Below are 20,607 nucleotides of genomic sequence, written 5' to 3' on the forward strand. Positions count from 1 at the left end.
AATGAATAAATTTCCAAAGAATCTATCTACACTTCGACAGCTACTTGGTTTAATAAAACTCTGCATTTCTTGGGACACCAAAGGGATGGTTTGACTCTAGTCATAGAAGTGAAGTATTTTTTATATCTATCTAGTTATACATATGAGGTGTCCCCAGTGTTTCTGTTAGTGGAAGAAGCGGTTCTGAAGAAAATGATTGAATTTATTGGCTGGAACGAAGGGGATGGAATATTTAACCCAGGTAAGTACAATTAGTTATTGCCATCTCCCTTCTATTAGAAGCATCTAAAAATAGATGAATGTGGTAGATGAAGAACAACTACTTGCAAATTTACACATCACAAAAAGTGGTATATTAATAATGCTACTTAGGGAGACCCTAGCTTGTGCCTTTTTCCAGAGCAATAATATCCATAATAAAAGCATAATATGGTAATTAGACTGGACATCCTTCCAGACAACCTTCCAGACGAAGCCGGGCTGCGAGGGAAGCCCAGGTCTTGAGTGCCTGCCGGCGGCCAGAGGGAAGCCTGGGTCCTGGGTGCCAGAGGGAAGCTGGTGCCGGCAGCCAGGGAAAGGAAGGCCTACTCTTGCACAAATTTTGTGCATCGGGCCTCTAGTTTTACATAATAATAAATGACATAAATGCTAAACAAATGAGATAGCTACAATTTAGGATTTATATCTAACACAAATGAATTTACCTGTTGTTGGAAGGGCTATCATAAGATTTTTAGGTTTTTAAATCAATTTTACCTGAGAAGATTCCTAAGTCACATTTTATTTATCCTGCAATCCTCTTTTTTTGTTTGTTTGTTTGGAAGCTGAGATGGGCATGTATTGTCATTTTATTGATCAGATGACAGACAGAAAGAATATTATTAACTACAGAGAGTTAGATACAGAACTCATAGATTGAAACCTTTAGTTTGGAAAAGTTCCGGAATGAGAGAATAGACCAAAACTTCTTACTTTGCTGAGATTGGAAACTGCAGGAATTAGAGACTAGGAAGTGTGGAAGAGTAATGGGGTGGGTGGGGTGGGGTTTAAATGACTTTCCCAGTGATTTGTCATTAGACCAGAGCAGCCACAGCCATTTATGCTTTCCACTGAAGTCAGCACTTAGGGAGCTATAACTTCATGCTATAAATATGCCATTGCAATTTTTGTTTTTGCAGGTGGCTCAGTGTCCAATATGTATGCCATGAATTTAGCTCGATACAAATATTGTCCTGATATCAAGGAAAAGGGGCTGTCTGGGTTGCCAAGATTAATCCTTTTCACATCTGCAGAGGTAAAAAATGATTTGGGGTATCAGATATAGATTTTCTGAGAATGCATTATTTAACAGGGCTTGTTTGTCTACGCACTCCTTTTATGCTCTCTGTGTAACTAATATGCCTAAGTGTAACATCATATTTCATTCCAAAAGAAATTCTGATGGGTTTGATATTGGCCACCCAATTTTGTGCATCACCTTTACTTAAAATTTATAGTCTGTAGTATTTTCTTTAGAAAAAGATAACATTTCATTTGAACATGCTATCTCTGTGAATCTCTTCTTTGAGTAGCTCATTTATTAGAAGTTAGATGGTTGATACTATGTCATCTACTCACATTTCTTTTTAAAATTGATTGCTTTGATGACTAACACAAGGACTTTTCAAGAAGAAAGGGATATATTGAGTAAAAATGAATCTCTCTCTCTCTCTCTCTCTCTCTCTCACTCTCTCTCTCTCACACACACACACACACACAAGCACACACACACATCCCTGCATGTTGCTACAATCCCCTATCTCATTTTACTCTCCACTTCAGTAGAGGCTCTGTTGGTGGATAGGTACATGGCTTTGAAGTAGGCTGTCTGGGTTCATTTCTTGTCTCTACTACTTACTATCTGAGTGACCTTGGAGAAGTTGATTAACTACTCTGTGCCTTAGTTTCTAAATTTGCAAAAATGAGCATATCAGTTAGCTCTTGTATCTAAGAAAATTATCCCCAAACTCTGTGGCATAGAAGTATACATGTTATTGTTTACAAGTCTTAGGATAGCAGGGCAGTTCAGCTACACTTGCTGGGCGCCCTTACCTGTCTGGGGGCTGGCTGGCCAATGACTGATCTAGGAGCAGTTTGGCTGGGATAACTCCAGTGAGTCCTCTCAACTTCGTTGTCTCTCACCCTCCAGCAGGCTAGTGCAGGTGTGTTCTTATGGCAGTGGTACCAGGAACACAACTGCATGGGAGCATTCCGGAATTCTCGAATTCTAGGCTCAGAACTGACACCTTGTCATGTCTTCCTCATTTTCTTGGCAAACTAAGTCATGTCTAGGAACCCAGATACAAGAAGTAGAAAATAGTCTACCTCTTAAGGATATTTGCTGCAAAGCCTTCTGGGAAAGTGTATAGACACAGGAGCAGTCAACAATTTGGGCCATTAAAGCAACCCAACAGCCACATGAGCTTAATGGACACCGGTTAGTGGAGTGTTGCAAAGACTGAATGAGTTAATGCATGAAAAATAGCATTTGGCACATAGAAGATAGAAAAAAATGTTTTCTCTTGTTATTAGTGGGAAGAGAATGATCCAACTCTAATTATGTGGTTAGAATAGATGGCACAGCTTACGTGCCGTCTTATCTGGAAGACGCTATTATTTTTCTTTTCTGTTTTTGTGTGATTCCACTGGTGCCTCTGCCCATCCACAGCTGCTTTTTCCCCATGTCCCTGGCAGGAGAGTGTAGCTTCTGTACCTTTTGCAATAACCTTAGGTCTCCTATGCAACACACGAGGCTGGCAGAATCTGAAAATTCCCTGTTATTTCCTGCTGGGCTTTCCTGTATCTGTTCTTTTCCTTCAAGAGCAAAAGCGACTTTATTATCGCAAAGGACAGATTGTACAAAGAGGTCCACCGTGAAAGGAAACCATGACAGAGACCCACACGTTTTCCTCCTGTCCTGTCTGCCCTTTGCTCTGGTTAGTTCAGCGCTAAGTGTGAAGTGGGCATTGGGTGTTGGGAGGCATCACCTAGTCTGCGATTCTTTACTCAGCCACCCCAAGGCCCTTCTACACGAGACATTGTTTCTATAGCAAGAAAAGAATATTTGGGAATGTGGGCATCTGGGAAAAACACTTGGTTAATTGGGATTATTGGGTTATTTGGAGTAGAGTTTTCCTCTCTGGGTTCCAACCCTTGGTATCTCAGTTTGAGGAACCCTAGTATATCAAGAATCAAAGTCTCTCCTGCATTTGAGTTCCTATTTCCATGCCTATTCTTATACGGGCATTAATCTCACCCAATCTTAACCAATACCATCACACTGGGGGCTGGGGATTACACACATGAATTTTGATATAACAGTGGGAATTCCACAGAGAAATTTCATAACTTCAACCACAGTATAGCCCTGACTATATATTCTCACCCCATCCAACGAGAGTCCACTCTGTAGCTTGTTCCTTTCCCTGTTCTGCCAAAGAGACTCAGTTCATAGCATTTGCATTATCCTAATTCATATTTTATGACCACCTTCTCCATTTATAACAACAAATCAGTTCATCATTTAGTTAAAAATAAAGAATTAAAGGCCTAATTTATCTTAAATCCAATGTTAATCTTTTTGCTATCTTCCCCCATTTTCTTTTGTCTTTTTTTAAAAAACCTATTTTTATTGATTTCAGAGAAGAAGGGAGAGGGAGAGAGAGATAAAAAAAACATCTATGATGAGAGAATCATTGATCAGCTGCCTCTGAGCCTGCAACTGGGGCATGTGCCCTTGACCAGAATCAAACCTGGGACCCTTCAGTCCTCAGGCCAATTATCTGTCCACTGAGCCAAACCTGATAGGGTTCCCTTGTTTTCTTTTGGGCATTGTCCTATGGCCCATGGTTATTTTCCCGTATTGCTTGTTAGGTGGCTTGACTTTCCCAGTTTTTATGCTGTCCGAGATTACCTGGGGTAATTATTGCATCTCTGCCTTGGCCCTTCATATGCAGAATATATGTACCCACCACTGGAGGCATTTTTACAAACTTCCGGTTCTGACTGCGATTCAGCTGTTGGTGGAAACCTGAAAGGTCATGACAGAGACCCATAGACCGCTAGCACATCCAAGGTGGCCTCTCCAGGCTAAATAGGAACCAGAGAGAAGGGGACTTTGGGGGGAAAATAACAAAACTAATCAATGTGTGACTTGATTAGCAGTTAACTATGAATCCCTTGAATTTGTAGAAATCTTAGGTTTGTCATTCAAATCATTTGGGGAATCAACATAAAGTAGCACTCCTTTGCCACTAAAGAGTGAGGGGAGAAAAGAAACTCCTATTGCTTCCAGGTCAGCTATCAGTTGTGCTAGTTCCTCTCTAGCAGGATGGAGGCAGGGGTGAGGCGAGTGAGACGGTAGGGTGCATGTCACAGGTTGTGCTGCCTTAGATTTTGCACCCGAGGGGCCTCCTTCACTCTCCCTATCCCTGGCCCTGCCTCCTGGTCTTGACCTGGGGTTGGATGTGACTGCAGGTGTTCTCCACAGGCAAGCAGGTGCCCTGAGGATGCCCTGCAGAGCGCAGATCAGTCCGCCTGGCCTCAGGCACCGCTGCTTTGGGCACTGAACCAGTGTGTGCTCTCGGAGACATACTTTTCTTTCTTCCCTAGAATATAGCATTCAGCATTCACGGCCTTTGCTCTCCCCGCCACCCGGAGCCAGTTTGAGCATCAAACTAGGCAGCACTAGAAGGAGTCCAAGCATCCAGAACACCATCTGGAGGGGGAAGCAGTGGTTCTTTGAGAAACCCAAGGTCACGGAAAAAGTCCTTGCTGGAACCAGAAAGGAAGACTTCAGTGCAGTTTGTCTTTCATGGAGGCACTGGCTGTTTTGAGTTTACAGCAGTGGACACCCGCTGAGGTTTTTGCTTCTGCTGTAGAGGAATGAAACCTAGGGGGGGTTGGGTCTTAGAACAGCCGACTTCTCTCCTGTCAGTGATGGGAGCGGCCACCACTTGTTTCTAAATGCAGCTCTTCCCTCTGAGCTCAGCCTTCTAGGTTTTCCTTTCCTTGAAAGTGCTCAGCATGTCTGAAGCATCGCCCTCTTTCTTTTCTTCCTCTGATGCTTTCAGATGCTCAGACTTCAGTTTTGCTGACCGCGTTTAATCGGTCCCTCTGCATTTGAGATTGACATCAGACTATATTTAGCCCTGAGGTACCCAAAGATAGCTCCGGCAAGGCTATTCTTATTCTGATAACCAGTGTTTTATTTAGCAGATCTATTAGTTGGGGATATTTTGCTATTTCTAAGGGCAAAAGAATGTGGTTTTCCTTATTTGGCAGATATCACTATGAAATCAATAGCTGTTTGGTTGCCAGAGCCCGAATCTCTCGTGAGAAATAATTGGCCTTCCCTTTGTCACCTTCGCGATGGTGGGCTGATGTAGCAAGTAGAGAATTAATTACCTTTTCATATAAGTCATGGCTCCTCAATATGTATATGTTTTTGTAACCACCTGAAATGAATGCAACCTACAGGCATTTTGGACAGGTTCTATTTGACATTTGGAAATTAATTATTTAGGGTGGTTTCATTTTTCCTGATGGTGTTACCTCTGCATTTATTTTTATAGAGTGTTTTTTTTAAGAGCTTCCAATAAAACTCTCTTGACAAAAGAAGAAAATTACCACATTTGAGGGAATGTATCAAGATAAGTGTGAAGGCATGACTACTCTTAATGTATTCATACCTACAAATTAAATTACTAAGGTTTTTTGGGTACAATAATGTGTGTTAGCAGCTTAATTTTTCTGGCTTGAAAAAGAATTAATTGACCACCTGTCCACACTAATGTATGAAGACTGACATCTCCAAGGTTTGAATGCTAATTATCTACGGACTTCATGTAGTAGGCGGAAAAGGTGCAATAATATAAAGCATATTCTATCTCCAATAAGAAATAGATGAGACCTAATTCCAGAGCCATTAGACTCATTCATGTCAGGTCTGCATAAAGTAATCTGTCTATAAATTATTATTAATTTTGTTATGATTTTAGCCACATTCTGGTATGTCTAACTTCAGCCTTACATTGAATATTAAACCAGACTGGTCAAGTGTCCAATCAGTATTTATAACCCATTGTTTGCTGTTGAAAATCATGAAACTCTTCTGTGATCTGGGATTATAACTTTTAAGACAGAGTCTTGCTCGCTCCTAGAGGGTTTTGAGTTAGCAGTGGACTAGATTCTCTTGCCATTGAGTCTTAGTAACATTAAGAGAAACTTTCCTCAATGTTATGCAAAACAGCCACCAGCCACCAAGAGTGTTCCATATGCCAGGCTCTGTGCTAATCCCTTTATATATATTAACCCATTGAATTCTATGACAAAGATGGAGTAGGCATCGATATGCCCATTTTACAGATTTGCAAACTGAGGCGTAGAGAGTGTACATTATTTGTTTAAGCTTCCATAGCTGTAACTGGGAAAACTTGTAATTAAATCCTGTTTTCTCTGACTCCAACCAAAGTCAGTGTTCTCAACCACTACAGTTAGGGGCTCAATTAAATTACTACTTTCTTTTTCTTTTATTCAGTAATGTTTTAAACATTGTGCTCAGCCATATAACATATACCCATTTAGATAATAAGCAGTAGTTTTTTCATGCCACGAATTCATGTCTCTTTCTTCCCTTTGCCCCTTTAATTCAGTGTCATTACTCCATGAAGAAGGCAGCCTCCTTTCTGGGGATTGGTACAGAGAATATCTGCTTTGTGGAAACAGATGGAAGGTAATGGGGACAGGATCCAGGAACCTGGTGGGTGGAGGGGGAAATTCCTACTTTTAAAAAAGCAGTACCAGTATGTGTTCACTGCTAAACATAACTGGACATCTCAAATCTGTGTCTCTTAGAGGTAAAATGATACCTGAGGAACTGGAGAAGCAAATCTGGCAAGCCAGAAAACAGGTGAGAGGGGAGAAAGAAAAAGAGGGAAAAAAAATGTATGCATGTATCTGAGTGTGAGGGCGAGATTGCCAGGGGGGAATGCAAGCAGTCAGACCCATTTTGGGGGAGAGGGGTGGGCAGAGGAGAGAGCACGGGAGAATTAAATTGCAGTGACTTATTTCCAGGTGCTCTATTTCCAGGTGCTCTATTTCCAGGTGCTTGGCTTGTGTTCTGTGCAGTTTCTTGGATGTTCTCATCCCAGGTGGCCAGCACCTATTAAAACACTGACATCACCACATTCAGGATTCTTGACTAGAATTATACTTAAAAGGTGGACCCCACCCTGGCTGATGAAGCACTGTGGTTAGAGCATTGGCCTGAAGGGTCACAGGTTCGATTCCTGGTCAAGAGAACGTACCTGGATTGCAGATTCAATCCCTGGCCCCAGATGGTGAGGAAGGCAATCAATGGATATCTCTCTCTCACATCAATCAATCTCTCCCTCTCCCTCTCCCTCTCCCTCTCTCTCTCCCTCTCCCTCTCCCTCTCACTCTCCCTCCCTCCCTCCCCCCCTCCCTCATTTCCTCCCTCTTTTTCCCTCCCTCCCTTCTACTCCCTTTAAAAATCAATGAAAAAAACATCCTCTGGGTAAAGATTACCATAAAAAAATAGTGAACCCAGCCTCTCCAGCAGGGCCCCCACAACCACTCTCGTACAAAACTCCTGACTCTGAGAATTCTGCAGTCCAAACCAATGGTCTCTGTTGCATTCAGAATGACTCCTGACGTCCTGATCAGCCTATCCTCCCAGATTGCTTCCACCCAAAGTCCATTCACAACCACCATCCTGTACTGAGTTTGGGTCTGATATTTCAGCTCTGGAAGAATGTTCTCTCTCAGCTGGCAGGATGTATTAAAGCTGACATGTCTGTCACTGGGGAAAGCAAGGCATGACCATGCTCACCTGTGATACTCTAGAGGCCTGGCCTTGAGGTATGTCGCCTTCTTGGTGCCAGCCCTCTTGCTTCTTGGACCTGCTGGCTTAGGTGCATCTACTCCTTCACTGCTTCCCTCCTGATCCCAGCAGAGTCCTCATTGCAAAAGGGGCTTCAGACTATTCTGTAACTTTCCAGCAGTTAGCAACAAAGTCAGGTGTGGCTGCTGAATTATGAAAAGCCCAGCTTCTGACCTGGGATGTATCTCTCCCTCATAGGATTTCACACTCTAAAAAAAAATGGGTTCTCTTATTTTTAATTTTTAAAATTTTGATATTATATTTCTGTTATTTTATTCTTTATATTTTATTTTTTTAATAAAAATCACCTTATCCAGAGCATGCTAGGTTATTATATTTGGTTTAAAATTCTGTACTTAAAATTTTTGCCTCTTTTGCATATGTATTGGCTTAGATTTACATTTGTCTTTATTTTTTAAAACATTCCAGTGGCGGGTAGACTTGAAGTTGTCTGGTGGTAGAGATGATCAAATTTCGTTGCCTCTTGGTAAAATTCTAGATTACCACCACCTTGTTCACCTGTGAACTATAGCCATCAAAGCTTGATCCCAAGTAGGGACGTGGAGGAGGCAGCGAATCAATGATTCTCTCTCATCATTGATGTTTCTATCTCTCGCTCCCTCTCCCTTCCTCTCTGAAATCAATAAAAACAACAGTAATACCATTTCAAGGAATAATTTCTTAATATCATCAAATGTCCACTCTATATTAAAATTTCTCCCATTCCTTTTTTAAAATAGTTGGTTTGTTTCAATAAGGATTCATAAAAGGCCTATATGTTGCATTTGATTGATTCATCATATAAATCTCTTCTAGGCTATAGCTCCCCCTCCTCCTTTTTTTCTCTTACAATTGATCTGTTGAAGAAACCACATCCATTAGTGTGGTAGTTTTCCACATTATGAATTATGTAGACTGCATCACACATTTGAGACTCAAGTGCTCCCCTCCTCTGCACCACCCATCTGTTCTCTATATTTCTTGTAATTTGACAGATCTTGAGGCTCGGTGAGATTCAGATTGGAAATGTTGCCGGGATTCTTTGTGGGTAAATTTTGTCCTTCTATGAGGAGGCATCTCTTGTCTCTTTCTGTGGTAACATTGATTGGTGGGTTCCGGTATTGTCAGCCCACCTGTTAGAGAGCTCTGCATCCGCCTCTCGCCTCATGGATTTCCTGCCATTGATGATCCTTGTCTAGACCCATTGTTTCAGTAGCTGATGTTCTAATTTATTTTCTTGTTCCTCCTCCATTTATTGGCAGGCATACTACTGTAAGGAGAAATGTTCCCTCATCCCTATCTGGTTTCCCTAAGGAAACAGTTTTCACAGACACGGCAGGATCCATGTTTTCTTCTTTCCCCTGATTTACTAATTTTCAGAAGAGTGAGTTAGTTGCCTAGCATCCCCTAAAGATAGTCAAATCATTAAGTATCATTAAGAACTCATTTTCTAGTATATTCAATGGGTTTTATCCCACTGCAATCATTATTATCTTCACCGCGTAAATTTTGCTTTGCTTTAACAATTAAAGTGTGTGAAACTGACCTCGTCTTAAGGTGAGAACCTGAAGAGAGAAGTTTCTCAACAGTAAAAATTGCTTTAGGCACATTTTAAAGTAGGGCAATGGGGTGAGAGTCAGTATGTCTCCTCTGCTTTCTTTCAAGTCAGCTAAAACTGGGGCCGGGACCCACCAAGGACAAACCTCACATCCGTTCTGAGATAATAATACCCGATGACTAGGTTATTTTTCTCAATAGCTTCAGACCTAGTTGCTCTGTTCAAGCTTTTAACTTGGATTGTTTCAGATGTAGGAAATTGTGCATCCACTTTTTTTCTGTTGGGCTTCAATTCCCTGGCCAGCCACAATCCATTACAAATCTGTTGAGCAGTGACCTTTACTGGATGCTGAAAACCACAGAGGCGTCCGAGGCTCTGAAGTGCTTATGCAGAGATAAAACTAGTGTAACCACTGAATATCTGGGAGTATTTTTGCGTATGACTTTTGAAATGACAAAATTTCTTAGGCAAAACAGGATATTGTCAGCACACCATCAATTCTGTTTCCACTGAATTTTCTTATTAATCGCATGAGATGTGCGAAAGGAAAAATCTGGAAGGTTAAATCCAGATGGCAAAAGTTTAATTTCAGGGACTGATATTTATAGCTAGATTATTAAAAAGGTGAGAAAAAGTCATTAATACGCTATGATAGCTTGCATAGGTGTTTTCTCACCACTGTCAGGATGTCATATAGTTTATGAGGCAAAGCTCAACCATTAAAGACAACATAAATGGCTTTAGTAAATTACTTTTTCTATTGCTTTTAATGATTGATATAAACCTGGCCCCATTTCCTTTAGTTCTCTGCCCTGATAAAGGTATGATCTGTTGGTACATGAGTGAAGGGAAGAATTCTCAAAGCCCATGGTCCCCAGGGACTCTGTCTCCTCCTGGTCTCATTCTGAGAAGTTTGGGTGGATGGACTAGGTCCGTGGTCAGCAAACTGCTACTCGTGAGCCACATGCAGTTCTTTGGCCCCTTGAGTGTGGCTCTTCCTTAGCCTTAGGAGTACCCTAATTAAGTTCATAACAATGTACCTACCTATATAGTTTAAGTTTAAAAAATTTGGCTCTCAAAAGAAATTTCAATCGTTGTAATGTTGATATTTGGCTCTGTGGACTAATGAGTTTGCCGACCACTGGACTAGGTTATAAGTGTCACAACCTTCTGCCTAATTGGCAAATGGGTTCATTGTGTACTGTTACTTTGAGATGTGGACTAAGTGCCCTTGCTCTGCCCTCCTTTCCATTGAGAAATGATATCTCTGTCAATGATAAACTAGATTGGAGTGAGTCTGGTTAGAACCCCCAACAATAAAATGGGACGTAAACTTATTTTGTAAGAACTACCTGCCCTTGAAAATAAAACTAAGGAAAAAATGATTCTATCCTAAATGGATGTAAGAATGAACTTAATGGGCAATAAATGTTCTTGTCACTTACTCCTCAGGTGCTAGAATAGTAGGCTTCTCCTTACACTCCCTTCCCCCCGGCTCCACCTCTGTCTGAAAGTTTTTCCTCTAAGGCACTTCCACAGCCAGTAACATATCTCTGCTGACATGCTGGGATGATCCATGAGAAACAAACTCACGGAATCTCTATCCTCTACCTAGTTGCCATGAACTTCCTTACGGGGCCAAGGTGCTGGCTAGCTTGGCTGGGATTACCACTCATCTCTACCTGTGTCCCACATCCTCCCTTTCTCTCCATTTCCTTCGGGCATCTGTTTACTCTGCAAGATGCAGCCATCAGCTAGATGAGGAGGAATAATCATCATAGAAGCTATGCAGCTTCTCTCTTCTAGCCCATTCTACCTGACTTCTCTGTTGCAGCACGTGTTTTGGAGAGTGGATCCCAGTGAGGTTACCTTGCCAAGTTTGTACCTGAGCACACACTCTGTTTTGTAACTGCTCGTACTTCACAAGGAGACAAGCCCACAGGCCTGCGTGCTCTGTCCCTGGAGCTGACTGTTTGTCTTCCAAACAGCCCTTTTTATTTTGGAGAAGGGTAACAACATTGGCATTCTGGAGGCCCAATGAATCTCCCCAAGGAGTTAGGAATCCAACATAATGCCAGTTTGCCAATGGGGATGAGGTTATTTACTTTCTATCTAGGAAAGCAACGAACAGAAAAGGCTATAGAAAGAAAATGAAACTAAAAATATTGAGTTGGGACAAAGGACTACTATTGTAGCCTTTTCTGTTTCCTTAATCTATTTATAATACAAAACTGTATAGTGAAAAAGCTTAGAAACAGTCACTGAATCAGTGATCATCTCCAAGAACCAAATACATTTCTGGATATATTAGAACCTTTATAATGTACCAGCCTATTACAGGATAAACTTAGAGGTGATGGTGACAATTCTCATGCGTGGCTCCTTTTCACAGGGAGCAGCACCGTTTCTTGTCTGTGCCACCTCGGGAACAACGGTGTTGGGCGCATTTGATCCGCTGGATGAAATAGCTGATGTCTGCGAGAGGCATGGCCTCTGGCTTCACGTGGATGTAAGTTCATCTGTATGTACACATCTGCTTAGCTTTCTAGTCTTTTTGCAGATTTGGTGGGAAATCTTTCATTTTCTCAGAAACTAGATGTGAGGTCCCCAGCTACTTTTATTTACGTTTCGAATTGGAGGAAATAGATATGTTTTTTTCTAAGGTATAAAGAAGGATAGGCTAAGACTTGATGTGAATGTTGTTTCCGTTTTCTGGATTCCATTTTATTCCCTCTTCTCCCATGAACCCTTTTCTCTGGTCCTTTGAATCTACTGTCATTGAGCAGCATGGTGAAGGAACACATTCTGGACTATCAGGAGACTTTGGATTTGAATTGGCCTCCTTTGTCACTATGACCTCAGCCCTCTGGGCTTTGGCGTCTTCATTTGTAAAGAGGGAAATGGCTGGTGTAGTCTGTAAAGCATCTTCTAGCTTTAAAATTACATGATACCAATCAGCCAATAAAGGTAACAAGCTTCCCTATGTAATTTCATGCTCTAATTAAAGCAGATTTTATCTAGACCTGCTATAGATAATTATTTGAGAGGGACTGGGATAACTTTACATTTTTCATAACTTTTACACTGAAAGGATTGGCCTTCTTTTTCTAATTAAGTTTGTAAGTCTTGGAGTTATAATAATTTCTTCCTTAATTAAAGGTCATTCTTAAAATTATATTTATCTAAAGTTAAGAGGTTGAATTCGGGCAGTTATAAATGCTTGTTGAGCGTTTTCTTTTGTGTGTGTGTGTGTGTGTGTGTGTGTGTGTGTGTGTGTGTGTGAAATCAGGAGTTGAACATATTGATGAAACTTTAGGGAGCCTTCCTCTGGTGAGTGGCTCATAGCCTCTTTATCAGAAAAAAAGAAAACACAATATTTTTGACTTGCTGAAAGGAAGGTAGCTGAGCATTGGGAGGCTATCCCTACACAGAATTTTATAGTTTGGATGGTTTTATGCTTTCAAAGTAAAGCATCTATGATATGATGGGGAGAGATTTTTCAGCAACTCAAGGCTTTCATTAGATGCATGCTAATGTATGGTAAAAGCAGCAGTAACATAAACCCACTAGAGTTATAGGCTCTATTAGTATGCCAATGGCAATATTTCAGGTAGGTTATTTGTGACTTCTTTAAGTGGAATTGTAATACTTGTATCTGTTTACATTTCAACTTATATCCTATTGATTTTTATAGACTTAGAAGCATAATAATACATTATGTCCTAAAAGATAATATGGAAGTAAGTACTTCTGTAACTGTGGAAATGAGGGGGGGGGGGGGAAATACATTAGCATGTATACTTGAAAATTCTACTCTCATAAAAAAACATCAAATATGGATTATATAGTTTATATAAAACAGTAACTACAGCAGTTTCTAAATTGGAAATGATATTAAGAGATTTATGGGGCTTAGAGAGAACTGTGATTTATAAGTATGAATAAAAACCTCTCTAGGTTTTCTAAAAATGAAAGGTTGAATTTTGGAAGGAAACACTTCCTAAAAGGAAATATGTAAGCCACACAAATTATTCTTTTTGCATGTAATGAATGCCTGTAGCATTAGATTAAATTTGACAACAGTTTGTCTGACCTATTATAGAAATTAGCTCAAACATAGAGGCAGTGATCACCCATTCTTTAGTATTGCAGCCATTGAATCTGTTGCTATTCTACCTTTTTATACCATGCAGAGTTTATTCATTTTAAAGATAAAAAGTTACCAAAGTTGCCTTAATTACATTTACCTGTCGGAAATTTTCTAAAGAGTGTTTTAAAGATAATTTAAATTATTAAAAACTTGTAATTACTTTCTTTTAAAGAAATGAAATTCTAATTTCTTATTCTTCTGGGTTTTTCAAAACAACAACAACAAACAAACAAAAAGAGTTGCCCTGCATATATACTAAAATTTATTAATTCTGAGAAATATTTTTTTTACATTTTTCACATGTCTGGAATTGGTATGTTGATACCATTCTTTTCTTTATCAGTGGTAACCAAAAATGATGAGTCTCACATTTGATAGTGTCTTAAATTTGGTTCATTACAATGCATTTTTTAACAACTGAATAATAAAAACATCGTCTTGTTGACATTTTTTGCCTCCAGTTCTATTCTTCTTCCGTGAGAGCAAATTATTCTTCTAGCCTCTGCCTATGGGTGGGAGGCCAGGATGTCAGGGCTGGCCCAGCTCTTCTCTGAAACGGGCTGTGGCTGCTGCAAAGCCTCACACTCCCAGCAAAGCTTCCTGAATCTCCCACCTACTCTTCATTCCAGGTCCCAGCAGGCTAGTAAACATTATATTTCACATCATGGGCTCTACACGCTGCTGGGTCTTAATTCTACCCCTGCCTCCACCCACCTTCCTTTCAGGATTGGGCCTACTTATTACCTAAGTAATTAAAGAAAATATGCAAGTAAAATGCTAACTGTGGTGCCTAACATATAGTAATAGCTCAATAAATGATAGTCCTTATTTAGATGGGAAACCAAGCTCCTTCATCATGTAGGTGATTTGTTTGTTGTTTTTGCAAGTTTTGGAGTTAGGATTTAGGACAATAAGCAAACAGAAGTAGGCATAACACTAGCGGTGTTGTTTTTCTCCTTCCAGCTTTTTTTGAGGAATAAGTTTGTGGATGAGTTGTTCCTTACCCAGCTGACCACTCTGTAAACCAGTGTACCACACCTTGAAAGAATGCATGTGACTTGAAAACCTCAATCCAGCTCACTAGGATTGGGAGAATATTGTTTACTTTTGGGGGAAGGTGAGGAGGCAGAAGGTAGTGTAGGAGACACAAAGGAGTGCAAGTGTCATAGGTGAGGCAGGTGGAAAGATTAATAGAATAAATGGGGTGTCTGAGTCTTATTATTAATCCTTCTCATAATTGTCACTGGTAGGTTCTCAATGAGGTTGGGGATAAAAGGATTGAGAAAAAAAGTAGGCAACTCGGTGTTTAGGGTGTGTAATGGAAGTGAGAGAACATAATAGGTGAGTCATCTTAAGGTTTGTGAAAGTAAAGATCTCAAAATCTAAATTGGGGATCCTCAATTAGTAGGCCAGGATACAGTTTTCTTAGATGCTGAAGGCAGTTGTCTCTGTATCTCAGCCTTAGTCAGACTTGGTCCCTCAGGAAAGCCCGTGGGGAAGAGTGCAGCAAGAAGGGGGCTTGACTGACAACCCGAAGTCAGAAGTCATCGGTACTGTAACTGGGAATCTTTGGGATTTGCATGCATACCACCTCCAGTTCACAAACCTTTGGGAACCCTACGGGGTTATTGGAGACACTAGTCCATGCAAACAGGGCTGGAATTAAGATGACACAAATAAGGTTCCTAGTACTCAAGTTAAGAAGGGATTCACTCTTAGGGCCATGTAAGAGTCCAACGCTGAGAGTGTGTGCCTTCTTAAATTGTGCACTTTAGGTGACACCGTCACTGTATTCCAGCCCTAAATGAGAGAGCTGTTCATAGGTGCAATTTAAAGCCGTGCCTTATTGTTCACCAACGTGCTCAGCTTTTGCAATAGTCTGAGGATCATGGAGATGCCTCATTTCTGTCACCTTCCACATCTGTGGTACACAAAACCCTGCCCCTCTTTCCACATGATACTGGGTATTCATCATCTTTTTAAATTCTATAGCCTAAAATAGGCTAGTCTATATCCTAGGCAGTTCCTAAATTCCCCTCCTGCCTATAATACTTCCATCACCCTCAATTATCCATGCTGCACTCTGTCATTTGGCAAACTGGTCATCTTCCCTAGTTATGATGCTTTTGTGAAGAGAGGACGAGCTCTAGCTCCCAGATCTGGTTTTTATTACCTGTGAAACCTTGGACAGTCTACCTACCACCTGTGAACCTTAGTTTTTTCTATGAAAATTTGAAGTGATAATAATTCCATTCTCAGTGCAATGTTGTGCAGTGAAATAGCCTCGGAGAGCATTCGACATAGCCCACGACAATCCCCTCATGTTTCCTCACTGCAATCACCCTTCACTGCCCTACACATTAAACTGAGAAGTTTGCTCAGTTTCAGGAACCAAACTGACTTCCTTATTCCTCACATTGATCCTTCCTCCCTCCTTTCTAGACTTATTGACTATGGGATTTTCTTTCATCTCCTTATTTTTAGTTCCCTGCTCCTTTGCTCATATTTACCTCTGCAATGAATAATTTCCTTAAATCCCAGGTTTTTCCTTTCTCTCACATTTTTGACTCATAAATATATCTGAAAGCTATTTGGCTGAAAAGATCTAATTTTTCAATCATAGGATCCATTTCCTTCTAGCTGAAGTTAGTTGGCTATGAATTCCTATATTCCCTTCTACCCACCTTGTTAAGCACATGCCACATTTATTAGATAGAATGCCAGGCCTTTGTCCCTGACTCGTTATCAGCATTGGTGCCTTGTGTATGATAGAATCTTGGTGTTGTAAGGTTATATTGACTACTTTAGATTCTAAGATTCGAGAAGGTATAGACTGTGCCTTTTAAACCTTTTGGATCTCACACAGCTCAACAAGTTAATATGCCAATTTCTTTGTAAGATGTGTGAATGTACACCCTAAGGGTCCATAGGGAGCCCTCTGTCGTGACGAGGCTCTGATTGCCTTGGCAGAGACAGTAATCAATCTTTCTTGGCGTACAAATTGGTTAGCATGGACTTAAAACAAAGCAGCAAGGCAGGTTGAGGTTGTCCCTTGGGGTTTTCTGGGACAGTTGGCTGGTGAACAGATAACACTGAGATAACATCGGTTTTGGTTATACACTTTTCTCAACAGGCTTCTTGGGGTGGCTCGGCTTTGATGTCCAGGAAGCACCGCCGGCTTCTGCAGGGCATCCACAGGTAAATGCTGCTCCCCACACGCAGCGCCTTTGGTCGAGGCATGGGAATCTCTCTGGATTTTGCCCACTTACGTGACATTCTGAAAATAGAGAAACAAAGTAATTGCTTTATTCAAAGAAAAAAACCCAAAACTCCAAATTCCCTAGACCAGTGGTCGGCAAACTGTGGAGCGCGAGCCACATGGGGCTCTTAGGCCCCTTGAGTGTGGCTCTTCCTAAGCCTTAGGAGTACTCTAATTAAGTTAATAACAGTGTACCTACCTGTATAGTTGAGGTTTAAAAAATTTGGCTCTCAAAAGAAATTTCAATCGTTGTACTGTTGATATTTGGCTCTGTTGACTAACGAGTTTGCCGACCACTGCCCTAGACTACTTCAACAAGGAATCCTGTTGAGCACCTTGGGTATGAGTACTGAATGTGTATGTGCTGCCGATGGTAGTATTCTTTCCTCCAGTAGAAACTAATGCCCCCCGCCCCCCCCCCAACCTTGTCCTTGTTTTTGTTTTACATAACAGAGCTGATTCTGTGGCCTGGAACCCCCACAAGATGCTGATGGCAGGAATTCAGTGCTGTGCTCTCCTTGTAAAGGACAAATCTGTGAGTTTTTCTCTTCTTGCCTCTGGGCACTGAGGGGTTAAATTACGGTGTTTGCAGAAGATTTATTTTCGCTTTTATTTTGGTGCTTTGGGCCAGCTCTAGGTAAAGGTCTTTGGTAAAGGTTGGCGCAACCAAAGGAAAGATAAATAGACTCCGTTGAAAGAGGCAGTGCCTCTGCTCAGGTAATTTTACAGATTTGATTTAGATATTATGTAATCTCATTAGTTACAGCAAAATGGTCTCTCTCTCTGTCTCTCATTTGGATTATATTTTAAAAATCAGTTTTAAACACTGCCAAGAATTTTTTTCTCCTTGATTAAGTCTGGGATTTAAGTTATCTTGAAACTTCTGCTCGCTGAGAAAGTGGAACAGATGTGTGTCATACATTAAATTGAATGCTTAATATGCGTAGCTGGGGCTTAACAGCCCGTTTCGATGGGAAGATGTTAGTTCAGGGCTGATCATCGAACACTGATTTATTAGAGGATTATCTGTCTCAAGCGGTTGGTACTTAGCTTCTTTTGGAATCTTGGGGAGAGTTGAAAACTAGTCTGGGTTACTGGGAGGGAAGTGGGCAAAGAGTTGCTGAGGTTCTTCTTGGCTGGAGGTATAAACGCTGTTTTCTGTGGGTTAAATAAGGATCCTGGTGGGCAGTGGCCCAGGCTGGGAAGTGCCACTTCATTCTTAGAAATGCCTCCTCAAGATCTGTGTGCAGCATGTGGGTGATCTTTCTCAGCCATCTGTTTACATTTTTTTCCTAGGGGACTCCCTTTGCCAATGCTAAAGACATGTTCTCGTTGTAAGGAATTTGATTTCAAATGGAAACCATATTTAAAATGTGAAACCTTGTCTTGCCTGTGTGGATAGTTGCACTTCTCTTTAAAGGGAAAAACTGTGGTATGTGTATGTCAGTGCCCTTTGTGTTTTGAGATGTGCAAACAGAATGTCCATTGGAAACTAAGAACAGCTTCTGTATCTGTAGATAGACACTCTTGGGAACATGAATCCGTTCCTTAATGTGTTATTAGACTGGCTACCATGCACTGTCTTCAATTCCATTGAACTACTTTTCATTTAAGTTTTTAAATTCTAGAGTGATGACTGCATGTTATAACTGAAAGGTAGTTTAAGACTATTATATTATGCATGAACAAAAAAACATACTCAACTTGCCCGGTTGGTGTTGCTCAGTGGTTGAGCGTCAACCCATGAACCAAGAGTCAGGGCACATGCCTGGGTTGCAGGCTTGATCCCCGGTAGGGAGCATACAGGAGGCAGCCAATCAATGATGTTCCTCATAGATATTTCTATCTCTCTATCTCCCTCCCTTCCTCTCTCTCTAAAAATAAATAAAAACATTTTAAAAAAATCACATACTCAACTTTTCCACAGTTACATATTCAAGACATGATTTAAGAGTTTAGGAGTAAATCCAGGTTTTCCTTTGGTCTAGATATAAGACAAAAACTATGTCAAACATCCCTTGTGTGCCAGGCATTTTCTACCTGCTTTCTCTCTAATGAGCCATTCTGAATGACATTCTTATCTGTTGGTCTGCTGCTCTCAGGAGTGGAAATTTTAGACCAAGCAGGTCAAACTCCTGGGCCGCATGCCTCATTTATTTGGCCCGTGTTAGCCTTTTGAGTTTGGCATGCTTGTTTTAGATCAAAGATTCTATGACTACTCTTCTAAATACTTTTCTAGTTTTTATACATTTTTCTTGTTGAATGATAATTGAGTGATTTAGATAAGAATTTATTTACATTTAAGTACTTGAAGCAACTTAAAATTTTCTGGGTCATGTAACTCTATAACAGAGGTTAAATTGTACTGTTTTTTAAAAAAGAATTCATTCCTGGATCTCAATAAAAACAATAATATCCATGCCTACTCACTTGGCAAGATTTAAGAGGTTAGAAAAATTGCATTTATTGTGTAAAGAATTGAGCACTTTCAAAAGTTGCCTTTTTTTGGATGAAAGACCATTTTCAAATGAACTGGAATAGAGAGCTGAGCCATGAAATATGAGATATGACAATCAGCTTGCAAAGTTTTGTGTCCGCAGTTTTCTTTCTCTTTTGTACCTATTTTCTGCCTCTGTTGTTCTCTTTCGTATTCATTTATTCATTCTACCAACACTAACTGATTTCCTATGTAGGTCAGGCACTGTGCTGATTCTGAACTTACAAAACGCACACAACTCCCATAGCCAAAGAGCATATCCTATATAATAAGAGGGTAATATGCAAATCGACCAAATGGTGGATCAACCGGTCGCTATGATGCATACTGACCACCAGAGAGCAGATGCTCAACGCAGGAGCTGTCCCCTGGTGGTCAGTGCACTCCCACAGGGGGAGCACCGCTTAGCCACAAGCTGAGCTGATGGCTGACGAGCACAACGGCCTGCCTCCACAGCAGCGCTAAGGATGTCCGACTGTGGGGAGCGGGCCTAAGCCATCAGTCGGACATCCCCCAAGGGCTCCTGGGCTGTGAAAGGGTGCAGGCCAGGCTGAAGGACCACCCCCCCATCCCACCCCCCACCGAGTGCACGAATGTGGTGCACCGGGCCTCTAGTAATCTCATAAAGGAAACAGTGAACAAAATATACCCATTTAATTCCTTGATTACTATTTTGATAAGTCAAAAGCTTAATGTCCCTTCTTAAGGGTTCCAGGACTTCACAAGGTAATCTGGCATCTCCCCATTATTCTTTCTCTGACCCTGTTCCCTTCCTATGAAGTACTCACCATGATTTATAATTAGGACTTCTCATGTATTAACTTTCCCTTCACCTAGAATGTAATAGGAACTACATCATTATATTCACCACTCTCTTTCCAGTGCATAGCAAGTTTGCATTGAACAAGGAAAAGAATTAAAATTTGCTGAAAATTTTAATGAGTAAATAAATCAAAAGTCCTCAGCAATATCTGCCCTCATGCCAACAATAACTGAGAGTTTCCAATTTCTCCCCTACCCCAAATTATCTCTGTTGAGAGCTCTGATTAAACAGTGATTAAAATTATAGTGGATGAGCTTTATTGCCTGGTCCCTTCCGCAGGCATGAGCATGCCTCCACCAGTAATTGATGAACAGTGATTTTAATTTGGACTTATTCCTCCAGTTAATGGAAGGGGATAACTCCAGTTAAAGAAAGCAA

At 40.8% G+C, this 20,607-nt stretch overlaps 1 protein-coding gene across 1 annotated transcript in view; it reads left to right on the forward strand.

The window, feature by feature from the left end:
• The window catches only part of GADL1 (glutamate decarboxylase like 1), a 214,296-nt gene that overhangs the window by 110,416 nt on the left and 83,273 nt on the right, over nucleotides 1–20,607 (forward strand). Inside the window, exons 6-12 of the mRNA XM_070391087.1 lie at nucleotides 135–241; nucleotides 1,179–1,294; nucleotides 6,693–6,772; nucleotides 6,895–6,949; nucleotides 11,893–12,009; nucleotides 16,784–16,848; nucleotides 17,363–17,444. Of these exons, the coding sequence (XP_070247188.1) occupies nucleotides 135–241; nucleotides 1,179–1,294; nucleotides 6,693–6,772; nucleotides 6,895–6,949; nucleotides 11,893–12,009; nucleotides 16,784–16,848; nucleotides 17,363–17,444 (622 nt within the window). The remainder of the gene's footprint in view (nucleotides 1–134; nucleotides 242–1,178; nucleotides 1,295–6,692; nucleotides 6,773–6,894; nucleotides 6,950–11,892; nucleotides 12,010–16,783; nucleotides 16,849–17,362; nucleotides 17,445–20,607) is intronic.

The sequence above is a fragment of the Myotis yumanensis genome, unplaced genomic scaffold, assembly GCF_028538775.1.
Source record: "Myotis yumanensis isolate MYYU_CA2020_CCGP unplaced genomic scaffold, mMyoYum1.0.hap1 SCAF_14, whole genome shotgun sequence".
Classification (NCBI taxonomy): Eukaryota; Metazoa; Chordata; class Mammalia; order Chiroptera; family Vespertilionidae; genus Myotis; species Myotis yumanensis.